The following is a 13,547-nucleotide window of genomic DNA, read 5'->3' as shown; positions in this document are numbered from 1 at the left end:
ATAGATAGATAGATAGATAGATAGATAGATAGATGACTGATAGAGAAGATGCTATAATACTTAGTGAAAACATATACAATTATTCTTATGGCACCTTAAAGATTAGCAATTTTAAAACAGCAGTAAATTTTGTGGGTTAAATTCAACTTCATAATACACAGACACACGTAAAATCCTATTTCATTTCTGTCTTCTGGAATAGGAAGCTTGCTCTACATGCAATAGGAACCCTAAAGAGCTTCATAGTGATGGTGGAGGGTTATAGGGCTAGACTGCAATGAATGCAACCCCCTCCATGAAAGAAAGTATTAAATGTAGGAAAAACAAGCTTCTTGCGATTTTATTTTCTGCCACTAAACTCCAGTGCCTGACAGTATTAGATGTACTTTAGGAATATATAGGATAGCAATATTTTATATGTTTATGAATACAATCTAAAAGAAATGAACAGAGCCACAATCTTACATAGTTTTAAGTGAGTTTATGAAGATTCTCATTCATCCAAGTGGAATTGTCTGGAGGTTGAGTCATGAAAACTGGAATTCTTTTCTTTTTGGTTAGAGATATTTCGCTACTTGTCCAAGCAGCTTCTTCGGTCTGAAAAAGTTGGTTAGGGGGACCCCATAAAAGTCTTCCAGGGTGGCTGGGTTTCTTATTAGCATGATAGGCTCATTGAAGGGACACAGCCACATCTCCTATTGTCCCTTCAAAGAAATATTTAGTATAATTGTGTAAAATGGGTGTGTTCCACTTCAGTGCTTTAGCTTTGCAGTGACAATGCAATCCACGCCAACTAATGAAGCAATATGGGCACCCCTGTTTTGAAATAGAGGGGACTTTTCACAATTTTGTTTTGATTATCTATTTTGCCCAGTGAAGAAAATGCCCCTTCAAAACTTAGCCACCTCTAATATTTTGCAACAGGTTTTTGTTGGTCCAACCATGTTTTGGATTGAAGATTTGAACAAGGGCATGTTAGATTACAAAAGCAAGGCACACATTCCCCTTCAAATGATGATGACAATGATTGCAAAGGGCATAAATGTGAGGATTGGTCATAAAGTTACTTTTTCATCATTGTTGTAACTGTGAACGGTTATTAAACAAGGCAGTCACAAAATGAAGACTACCTGTATATTATATCTGCAGTGATCCAGGTAATCTAGATATTTAAGAACTATTTCTCTGAGTTTTTACCAAATGTCTACGTGCCTACATCCCTTCTATTTGTCTCCAGGAAGACAAAAAAACAATTCTTTGGAATGGTGCATGTAGACAGAAATAATATGTGCCAGAAAAAAGTTTTATCTGCCAAATTGCATCAGTGTCAATAAAGTTTCAAGGGAAATATAACACACCAATTTTCAGCAATGTTAGGAAGGATTCACCAGTTTTAGATAATTACCAAAGAGCTATAATTATTATTGCTGCTTTTCAATCTCTGTGCTGTCTAACATCAAACTTGTTTATAAGAATAACTCTATAAATGTGTGTAGTTGTACATGAGTGCGTCTCTGTGTATGTATTGTGTGTATATACAGTCAGGTCTAAAAATTAGCAAAAGATAGATTTCAGTCAGTTGTTTCAAGGACACACTCTTCGTAGTTCATTCATTAGATTTCAACTTTCATTCAAATCTAGCCATTGTTATCACAGAGACTCTTATGTCTGTGGTATAGATGTATTAGTGTCTTAGTTTAGAGGGTCAATTGCTACTTAGGATGTTGATAGTAGTAGTGTTGCTTTTCCTACTACTGCTTCACATGACATGCCAGAAAAATGTTAATTGTCGAATTGTGGAACACCATCGCATTTTTCACAAGTACCTTCAGCCAGGAGATCTACTCTTTGGTGGCCTTGTTTCTCACACCTTCTTCACTTCCACACCAAAACTTTTTGATGAACCACCACCTCCGATGTACTTTGAGAGCTACCTGTAAGGAATTGGGTTTCCCTTCAATATACTTCTGAGCAGATTGTATGTAGCAGACCAACTTTATGGGTAACATTTATTGCAGCAAGGAATGGAGTAGATTCTATTGCTAGAAATCAGGTACAGATTGCAAATCTACTTTTGCTCCCCTACTCCTGCAAGAAAATACTGATTATATAGGTAACGTTTAAGATTTTTTTAATCAAACCAAAATGTTATAGACTTAACTCAGTTAACATAAAGTTAGGTAAGTAAGTACATAAAAGAGCAATAAGTGTGTATTTAACTTTCAGCTAGGGAATGCATTTTCATTCATTTAGACCCAGATTCTCTTAATTCAACTCTAGCTTAAAAATTTGAATTTCACGCTTCTTCATAAGAAATCACCATATTTTGTCCAAATAAGATGAATAAAATATTCAATTCATAATGCCACACAGTCCCCTGTTTATATATTTAGAAGTACTTTTGAATGTGCCCTCTATAGGAACCACTAATCTATAACAATTATAAATCCATCAGAAAATTTCTATTTCTCTCTCTCTCTCTCTCTCTGTCTACCTATCTAACTCTCTCTCTCTCTCTCTCTCATAAAAAGTCAATGTAAAGTTTACTTTAAATCAAGCTCAACACCCAGAGATAGCAGCTGGATAGCAAACTGGTTAGAGCACTGCACTTTGACGTGGGAGACTGGGGTTTGAATCTTGGCTGTATCTAGCTTACCACTAAGGGTTCTTGGGCAAAGACCCCCTAACACTTTACCTACCTACCTCAAATATGAGAGTGACATGAACTAAAAGAGTCATAGTGGCTCGGACATCACCCAGATTAACAAGGTCCACATCAGATGTTGGGAAACCAGGACAATCTGATAATCATTGGGCTACTTGAACAAACCATACATGGATGAGTCAAGAGCATCTGGAATTGATGGAATGCTACTACAACAGAAGACCTAATGAGAGGGGATATATGAAATGTATGAGGGAACTATGGATGGACAAAAGACCTACATGCACACTAACTGAGAAACAGCTAGTTACCCAACGCTTCAACAGAGTGTAGAGGAAGCTGTTCTCATAACTTGAGATAGACCAACTACACATTACTTCCCAGACTCAAGAAGACCAGAAGAACAAATGGATGTGCAGCCAACACCAGAAGCTGGAAAGTTACTGCTACCTCCTTCAATACAGAGCTTAACAGCTGATATGAGGCATAAGATCATGGATAAACTAGCTACAGTTAACCCTCGAGACTGATTACCAAGGCTCAGTGAAGAAGGCTCACACTACCAAGGCTCATGCTACCATCACATGATATGGTAGAAGATGCCAATAGAGCCCACACGACAATCCCTACTACCACAATAACTCAAGCCAATAACTCAAACTAATACACTACAGCTGTTGTAATCCTGGAGATGCTTGACTACATGATCAAGAAGAACAGCAGTACATCCCCCCCCCCCCGAAAAATGAGGTTGGAAGCTAAGATCAAGACAACTCGGAGTCAAGTTAGTCAGCTGGTGGAACTACAGAAGGGTGTGGAGATTAAGAATAAGACTTAGCTACTGAAAAAATACAAGGGCCTGATTCCATCTGAAGCCCTAGAGATTCCTAAACAAAGTCTCACAGTACTGGCTGCCAGGCTAAGGAGGTACACTAGAAAAGCAGAGACAAGAAGATAAATGCCCTTTCCTTCAAAGAACCATCCAAAGTTTATTCCCAGCTGCAGGGCAACACCAGAGTAACAGCAGGGCCACCAACAGCAGAAACTGAACTGTACTGGAAGAAGATATGGGAGAAAGAGAAGACATGTAACACCAGTGCAAAGTGGCTGCAGGACCTCAAAGCAAACTACAGCAATTTTCCATAACAGGAACCAGTGATCATCACAGTAGCAGACATCCAACAGCGGGTCAAGAACATGAAGAGCTGGACAGCACCTGACCCAGACATGATCCACACCTATTGGGTAAAGAAACTAACAGCAGTGCACGAACACCTAGTAGCACAGATGAACCAGCTGCTAGCAGCAGGCTCCCACCCAGACTGGCTAACACAAGGAAAGTCAGTGCTGATCATGAAAGACTCACACAAAGGAACAGCACTGGCCAATTACTGGCCAATAACCTGCCTCCCCACAACTTGGAAAGATCTATCAGGCATCATAGCCACCAAGCTACAGAAGCATATGAGCTAGTACATGAGCATAGCTCAGAAGGGCATTGGAAACAACAACAGAGGCTCTATCTATGAGCAACTGGTGTTTTGAGCCTCTGTTTTTATTGCCAATGCCCTTCTGAGCTGTGCTCATGTACTAGCTCATATGCTCCTGTAACCTGGTGGCTATGATGCCTGACAGATCTTTCCATGTTGTGGGGAGGCAGGTTATTGGCCAGTAATTGGAAAGTGCTGTTCCTAACACCAGTTGCTCATAGATAGAGCAGTCACCCAAGACTCAAGGTCTAGGCAGACCAATCTGAGCACAGCCTGGATTGACTACAGGAAAGCCTACAACTCAATGCCACACACATGGATCTGTGTGAGCCTGGTGCTATACAAAGTCAACAGAACACTAAGGATCTTGCTTAAGAACTCAATGGGACTGTGGAAGACAATACTGGAAGCCAACTCAAGACAGGTGGCAAAAGTGACCATCAAGTGCGGCATATACCAAGGTGATGCACTGTCCCTGCTGCTGTTCTGCATGGGTTTGAACCCCCTCACCCAGATAATCACAAGGGCTGGATATGGATAGAAGTTCAAGAGTGGAACTACCATCAGCCACCTTCTCTACATGGATGATATCAACCTGTATGTAAACGAGACATCGGCTCGCTGATCCACCTGACATGGATCTACACTGAAGACATTGGGATGTCATTCGGACTGGAGAAGTGTGGCTGGATGGTACTAAAGAGAGGGAAGGTAGTTAAAACTGATAGGGTGGAACTACCAGTGGGTCACAGAACAGACATACAGACCACCTACAAGTACCTTGGTATCCCCAGTCACATGGGAACCACGATTAGGAGGCAAGGAACACAGCAACATCCAAGTACCACCAAAGGATATGGCACATCCTTGAAGAGCCACCTCAATGGGAAGAACAAGACCCATGCCACCAACAACTATACCCTGCCAGTAATTGAAAAACCCTGGAAAGGGCTGGACTCAAAGACAGCACTGAGGCACTGATCATAGCAGCACAAGAACAGGCACTAAGCACCAGATCCATAGAAGCAGGGGTCTACCACACTAGACAGGACCCAAAGTGCAGGCTGTGCACAGAGGCCTCAGAGACAGTCCAACACAAAGTGGCAGGGTGTAAGATGCAGGCAGGAACGGTATAGACTAAATGGCACAACCAAGTAGTTGGCATTGTATACAGGAACATCTGCACAGTGTATGGGCTAGATCCTCCCAAGTCCAGATGGGATATTCCACAGAAGGTTGTGGAGAATAACAGGGCTAAGATCCTGTGGGACTTCCAGATCCAGACAGACAGACAAGTACTGGCCAATCAACCAGATACTGTGGTAGCAGACAAGGGCCAGAAGGTAGTGGTGGTGATAGAGGCAGCAGTGCCAAGTGACAGCAACATCAGGAAGAGGGAGTTTGAGAAGCTGGAGAAAGCACAAGGACCTGAAGGAGGTACTAGAGAGGATCTGGAAAGAAAAGGTCCAAGTGGCCCAAGTGGTGGCAGGAGCACTCAGGGCCGTGACTCCTAAGCTGGGAGAGTGGCTCCAACAGATCCCAGGAACAACATCAGAGTTCTCTGTCCAGAAGAGTACAGTGCTAGGAACAGCTAAGATACTCCGTAGAAGCCTCTAATTCCCAGGCCTCTGGTAGAGGACCCGAGATTGAGGAAGACACATACTGCTTATAAGGGAGAGAGGGTAATTTTTTTTTCTTTTTTCTTTGTAAAAACTCAATGTAAACTTTAGTTTAAATCAAGCTCAACTCCCAGAGATTTCATATATACTTTATGTAATTTTCTTGGCAACTGTATAAAGCGGTCCACCCCTACTTTTCTCTAATCTATAGCCTTTGGATTCCCTGATAGTAGCCTTTTGGGGTGCTTAGTGAAGATTAGTTAGTGGTCTGGGTAGAGATATATCAACTAATCCGTTTATGAATTATAAAATGATACTGTGGGTGAAAGGGAAAAAAAAAGCTATATCAATTATAAACCATGTCCTTAAAGTGCAAGTTTTCCTTTATTTTTAAAATAACCTGCTCCAAATATTTATCCTATAGAATCACATCATTTAGCCTGCTTTGGTTCCTCATGCTGAGGTAGCCTTGTTGTCTGAATTTTGGACCAAGCATGCCTCTTAAACTATGGCATATAATTATTTTACTGAATTAATTTGACACATAATGGAAATCCCACTATAGGGTTATGACTCAGAATTACCAGCATATCCTGGCCTTGGTCTTTGCGATAAAGGAAATCAATGAAGATCTCCAGACCTTACCCAACATCACTCTCGGATTCCATGTCTATGATAGTCATTTGAATTCCAAGTGGGCCTTTCGTTCTGCAGTGCAACTTATTTCTCCAAAGAAGCGATTTCTCCCCAATTACAATTGTGATACTAAAGAAAATCTTCTTGCAGTCATTGAAGGACTTAATATTGAATCGTCCCTTCAAATACCAAAGCTTTTCAGCATCTACAAGATTCCTCAGGTAGGATTTATGTGCACATTGTGATGATTATCCTTCTTCTACCCAGAAAGTTTTGTGTTGTGCAGATAGAGGTATTTTTTTTTAATCGTATAGAGCTTATTTGTGTGGCAATGTAGCTAATCTCAGAAGTGTCAACCAAGAACATTCTAGCGTTAAACAGTCTTTAAAGTCATCTCACCTCAAAATATAAAAGTGATAAATATAAATATAAAAATGATTATTGTATGCCACCAAGAGTCACCTTGTTTGAGATGGGTGGCCATATAAATTTGATCAATAAGTACAATAATTAAATACTTATACATTGGTATTAAAGCCTTCAATCTTCCTGAGAAGGATAAATACTGGCCACATTTTGTTCCAGAGAATATTTGTTCCACAATAAATTAATTTACTGAAATGTGATCCCAGCAACTCCATGGTGAAATACTGCTACTACCACCACCACCACTACTACTACTACTACTACTAATAATAATAAGCAGATGTACAAATTAATGTTTGCCATTTCTCCAATTACCAATCTGTTTAGCTCTCCTATGTCTCCACTCCAGTGATGATGGATCACACCCAAGCCCCTTACATGTACCAAATGGTTCCAAATGAAGCCCATCAGTACAGGGAGATTCTCGAATTACTTCTCTATTTCAGGTGGACATGGATTGGATTATTCACTTCGATTGAAATGAATTCAGAATGGATATTTCAAGTGATGATTCCAAAATTTGCCCCACATGGCATTTGTTTTGCTTTCATAGACACAATCTACAATGTAGGCATGGAAACTGAATATAGGGGTTTAAGGAAATGGACATTTAAGCTACGGAATAGAATCATGACCAGCACAGCCAATGTATATCTTCTCTTTGGTGATCTTCGCACTGAAGTGATTTTGAACTGGTTGCTGAGTATCGAACAAGACTATGAGAGAACAAATAAGTTATATGGTAAAGTGTGGATTTTGACCACTGAGCTAGAGCTTAAGAACTATGACAATAATCATGGTTGGAAAGGTGCCAAAGTAGTCTACTGTGGTGCTTTATCCTTGGCTGTCCATTCCAATGAGCTGCCAGGATTTCAGCAATTTATTCAGGACAGAAAGCCTTCCAGTGCAAAAGAAGATTTTTTTATAAGGGACTTTTGGTCTTATGCTTTTGGCTGCACCTTCCCCAACTCGGTTCTGAAGCATAGAAATCGTGACCTCTGCACTGGACTGGAGAGTCTGGAGAACGTTCCTGAAAACCATATAGAAAAAAGGACTACTGGGCACAGCTACAGCATCTATAATGCTGTCTTTGCTGTGGCTCATGCTTTGCATGCCATGTTGTCATCCAGATTCAAGCACAGAAGAAGGGTGGAGAGGGAGAGGCAGACATTTCTGACTCAGCAGTCATGGGAGGTAATGGCGATCACTAAGGTCCTTTAGTGTTTTATTCTTTTAGTTTTTTATTCTCAATGGTGGGGCCATTAGTACCATAACAAATTATTCTATAGCTAATGTTTTAAAGAGAAACTTGGGTAGAAAGCATTAGTAAGAATGCAGGATTGGCATAATCCTGTCTATTTTACTATCTATGCAGCCCAGCTTTTTTAAAAATGGAGATTTTTGTAAAAGAGAAACTATAGAAAAAAATTGCATCCTTTTTAATTTGGGTGTTTCATGTCAAGTTTTTGTATACATACATTGTATTTTTAACATAAATTCCCTGAGAAAACTATATAAAGAAAAAAGTGTGAATTCTGTTATATAAAGGGTAATAATAATAATTGTAGTTATTAGCTACCTAATTAATTTGATAAATTTACTCCTACAATTATTCACTGGTGTCAAGAATAGCATTTAATAATATCTTCACATCTAGTTTCACTTCATGTATTTATATTTCCCTAAGAATAATCTTGAATGAAGTCTATACTTCATGAAAATTCTCCAGTACAAAGTTCTCAAGCACCAACTCTATATTCTTAATTTTTGAGAACCATTTAATTGATTTCTGAACAACAGGAGTAATATATGGTCAGATGCCTTTGGAATGGAACTATCGATTCATCACTGGCCATGCTATCTAAGGATAAAGCTTATCACTGCTCATTGAGACAAACTGATATTGAGAAAAATAGTTTAATTATTTCAGAAGGTAGAGAATTCTATGCTGTGTGTGATGTCTGGAGTTGACTCTTACATTTTAAGTTGTTTTTTTTTAAAAAAAAATCTTATAGTATACGTATGCTTTTGTGTTTGAGGATATATTTACCAAGTATTCAGTTGCTTGTTGTTGGAACATTTTCTTAAATGTTTGTTTCCCTTTCCACCTAGCTCCTCCATTTTCTGAAGCAAGTGTCTTTTAACAATACCGTAGGGCACAAGGTTTCCTTTGACCAGAATGGCGTGTTTCTAACAGAATTTGATGTCATCAACTGGGTGTTGTTTCCAAACCTGTCTTTTAGTAGAGTACAAGTTGGAATGATCAACTCTCAAGCTCCAGGAGACCAAAAAGTTATTCTGAATGAAAAACCCATCATATGGCACCATTGGTTTAACCAGGTAGGAGAAAAATGAAAACCTGTGGGAACTCACCTCACAGAGTTGTTGTGGGGAAAATGGGAGGCCGGATCATTATGTAAGCCTCTTTGTTTTGGACAAAATAAAAGCTGGCTATAAATCTAATCATCAATAAATAAAAATAAGTTGACATCCTTGTCTAGGACCATTGTAGAGTAAAAAAGGAAATGAAGAATGACCTTTGACCTTCACTTTTCATTTGGGGTTCTGATAGAAAATCTATATCAACTTTAGAAATCCTTTAGGAAATCCATATTTGGCTATGGAAACATACATACTGTATATAATCCATATTTTTTATCCCAAGCTTTTCCCCATCAACAGCTTTGTCTCCTCTGTTTTTATTGAATTCAGTCCAATCTGGAACCAGCCAAACATATTCTGACACAAGTCTACCTTTAATAAAGCCCATTCAATCATCCTTCACCACTGGAGAAACTACTCAATGAAGTGTGTTAGCTAATGTATACATTAGTCTATGAAATAGGACTCTAATTAGGACATGCTATTTTGATCAGGTTTTTGTAAAAGTGATATATATTTCATTAAATGAAGATAAAATACCATTCTGCAAAAATATCATTGTACACACAGACACACACACTGTAGATAGAATTTATCTATCACAAAGAAAGGTATATCAAAAAATGTTTTATACCAATTCACAGTAAATCTATTGAATCCCATTATTTTTATTTTTCATTTGTTATTGTTATTTTTAGGAATCTAGGTATAGAAGATGAGTTTCAGCTTTAGAAAAAACGTCTATATCTTCAGATTATTTCTCAGGTTTAGAACTTCAGATGGAGTGTTTTTTTGTTTTTTGTTTTGTTTTTTAAGGAAAATGTATATCTCCAGAAGAACTACGTATCTTACCATTCCCATATTTAATGAATGTAACATAACCAAAATATCAAAGTTGCTTTCTTTGTACATTCTGATAGGAAGTTAGGAGAACAGGATAATTTGGGCTCAGAACATTTTAGCCTAAAGAAGATATCCAGTAATTGGTAACTAAATGTCATGTTCTCCTCTGGACTGTAAAGATTCTAAACTTATCCTTGGGAAGGTTTATGTTGATTTATGGTTTCCACTGTTATTGGTGAATTAGGTGCAACCTCTCTCAGTCTGTAACGACAATTGCCAACCAGGTTACAGGAAGCAGAAGAAAGAAGGGGAGCCCTTCTGCTGCTATGATTGCATTCCCTGTCCAGAAGGCAAGATTTCTGAGTGGGAAGGTAAGGGAGGGCAGTGAAATTTTTGAGAGCACATTAGTTACCAATAGAGGGAAAATAAAAGGGCTTGATGTCATCTTCTCACTGCAGATCTCTGTATTCTCCATCTGGGTAGCTCAGGAAAGTGGTAATAGATGGATGTGGAGTTGTTGGGGTTTGGGTGCATTGGGCCTAATTCTTAGTAAACAGATTCACAGGGTAAAGAGGTTCCCCCAATAACACTCTGAATTAGTGTACTCCTCCAATTCTTTCAATGGTGGGAATAAGAAAGGAGAACTAGAGAGGTAAGTACACTTGGCATAGAGTTGAATGCATTTTTTGTAATCCAGATAAGGCATCCGGTACTGCGCATCTCTAGCAGTGGTTCATTTGTCAAGGGACAAGTGTTTCTTGTAGCAAATTGCTGTTCCTCAGTAGCAGACTCTTCATCTTCATTCCTATCAACAACTTCAGTATCAAAGTTTTGCGTAACTAAAGCTAAACGTCTCTTTTCCAGATATGCCCGACTGTGTTGAGTGCAAAGAAGATCATTATCCAAACAAGCATCAGAATACCTGCATCCCCAAAATTGTAACATTTTTATCCTATGATGAACCTATGGGAATGGGTTTAGCCACTGGTGCTCTTTTCTTTTCCTTGATCACGGTTGTCTTGTTAAGAACATTTATAGTGCACCACAACACTCCCATTGTCAAAGCCAACAACCAGGACCTCACCTACACTCTTCTCATCTCCCTCCTTCTCTGCTTCCTTTCTACCCTGCTTTTTCTTGGGCAGCCTCAGAAGGTGAAATGTGACCTGCAGCAATCGGTGTTTGGCATCGTCTTCTCAGTGGCTGTTTCTTCAGTATTGGCCAAAACCCTCACTGTGGTTCTGGCATTCATGGCCACCCAACCAGGAACAAAGAGGACCAGATGGATGGGGAAAGGGCTGGCCAGTTCCATTGTTATCTCTTGTTCTCTTATTCAAGTAGGCATTTGTACCGTGTGGCTGGCAACCAGTCCCCCATTCCCGGATGCTGATATGCATTCAGGAACAGGCGAAATTATCCTGGGATGCAATGAGGCATCCCCCATCATGTTTTACAGTGTGATTGGGTACATGGGCTTTTTAGCCATTGCCAGCTTCATTGTGGCTTTCTTTGCCAGGAATTTACCCGATACTTTCAATGAAGCCAAATTCATTACTTTCAGCATGTTAGTGTTTGTCACTGTGTGGCTGTCATTTCTCCCAACCTATTTGAGCACCAAGGGAAAATACATGGTTGCTGTGGAGATTTTCTCTATTTTAGCTTCCAGTGCTGGATTGCTGAGTTTCATATTTTTCCCCAAATGGTATATTATAGTTGTGAGGCCTGAACTGAACAACCGGGAGCATCTTAAGTGGAGAAACCACTGAAGAAGCAGGAAAGCTGTCTTGGCAAGCCACATCTTATATATCTCTTCCTTGAAAAACAAAACAAAACAAAATGACACAATAGATTTAAATGAGTGGACATGCACAGAAGTGGAAATTGACAAAGATATGTACAATCTCTTTAATGCTAGGTTTACGTTTAGCAGAACAACAGTAGAATATCCTCATATGTTTCTAAAGACTTATAAATTCTTTCAGTAATTTTATAGGCTACAAATCTGGCAGTCTGCACTGAACTTGAAAGATTTCCCCCAACTACCACAAGGCATATCCTCATTCCCCCCCTCAGGTACTCCTAACCCTTGATTATGCTGCCTTGCTCTAAATCAGTAGGGCTGGTTGGGATGAGACATTCTGGATGGAGGGCGGAGCTGGCGTCGCGGCGATACGGCGGGCGATCCTGGGCTCCCAGGATCGCAGCTGATATCTCCTCCCCCGGACGGTCCCGATGGACCTAAGCCGTCCCGTAGAGATGGCGAACGCAAAGGGCGCGTCCCGCGGATCTCAGGGACGCCGCAAGTCCCAGATCGATCCCAGGAGAAGCTCTTGAAGCCGGTGGAGGAGAGGCAGCCAAAAATGGCTGCGAAAGCCGGGACAGCTCCAAAGGAAGATGGAAGAGAGGGGTGTCAACTGGGTGAGATGGACTTTTACTATTCAACTATTCTTAGAGAACACCTTAAGTAACTTAAAGAGATTTTTAAAAGTGAAGAAAAGTGGATTAAGCGGCGAGATTGAACCCTATTAAAAAAAAAGAAGGGGGAGAAAATTTTTCTTTTCAACTTTCCCTTTTTAGTGGAATTGATAAGATGTTTTTCTTTTAAAAAAATATATTTTTAACTGGTTTGGCTTTCTTTTTTTAATATTCAATAACTCTTTATTTTAAGCCTTTTTTTTTTTTTTTTTTACTAAGATTTCTTTATTGTTATAAGAAATTTATATTTTTTTGACTTTGAAATGGGGAAAGTGGAGTTAAGAGAAAGTAAATGAAAGAAAGTTGCACTGCCATCTAGAGGCTCGATTTAGTGCTTTCTTTTTTTATTGTGACGCACGCTCAAGGACTCTGTGCTTTCTAAAAAGATAGTGGGATGTGCATGTTTATACAGGTGCCATCCGTAACTATAAACAAGAAAGTGGAGTTGAAAGCGATTATGAAAATATTAAGATGGAAAGTTTGAGCTAGTCACAAGAGCCTTGATTAGTGGCAGTAGCTCTTTTTTCTGCTAGAAGCTCTGCTTTGCTCTCTATTCCCCCCCCAGATGGATTTTTTTTTAAAGAGGCTTAGCCTTTCCCTTCTTTTCCTTTTCTTTTTATTTTTCCTTTTTTTTTTTTTTTCTCCTTTTTCTTCTTTTTTTCTCTTATTTTTGGCAAGAACAAAGATAAAGAATCCTTTGACTCAATGAAGGTTTATCAAGATAATAGACTATACGAGAAACACAATGCAGAAAAAGATCTTTAAACTATTGAGGATGACTATAAAAAATTGGAAGAAGAGCTGCAGAAATTCTCAAAAAAAAAAAGAAAAAAAAAGAAAAAAAGATATTAAAGCTAAAATGGACTTAATTAAATATAAACCGGGATCATTGGAAAAGGAAGAAATAGTACAAGAAATCAGAAACATTAAACAGAATTATTGTGAGGCCTATAAACTGAGAATTAAAAGGGTTAATCAACTGATAAATGAAGAGACAGATTTGTTCTTGGC

The 13,547-nt window shown here is 39.2% G+C and overlaps 1 protein-coding gene across 1 annotated transcript; it reads left to right on the top strand.

The window, feature by feature from the left end:
- The first annotated feature begins 1,763 nt into the window (after positions 1-1,763).
- On the top strand, positions 1,764-11,827 carry LOC148215790 (vomeronasal type-2 receptor 26-like). The gene is made up of 6 exons (XM_088142509.1): positions 1,764-1,936; positions 6,340-6,631; positions 7,164-8,030; positions 8,949-9,176; positions 10,306-10,432; positions 10,926-11,827. The coding sequence occupies exons 1-6, from the start codon at positions 1,764-1,766 to the stop codon at positions 11,825-11,827; spliced, it is 2,589 nt and encodes an 862-aa protein (XP_087998635.1).
- Positions 11,828-13,547: the final 1,720 nt, after the last annotated feature.

The sequence above is a fragment of the Python bivittatus genome, unplaced genomic scaffold (genome assembly GCF_059951505.1).
Source record: "Python bivittatus isolate LINGU-HERP-01145 unplaced genomic scaffold, Pbiv_v1 ctg000440_np1212, whole genome shotgun sequence".
In the NCBI taxonomy this organism is placed as follows: domain Eukaryota; kingdom Metazoa; phylum Chordata; class Lepidosauria; order Squamata; family Pythonidae; genus Python; species Python bivittatus.
The sequence above is the reverse complement of the archived record's forward strand: the minus strand, read 5'-3'. Positions and strand labels throughout refer to the sequence as shown.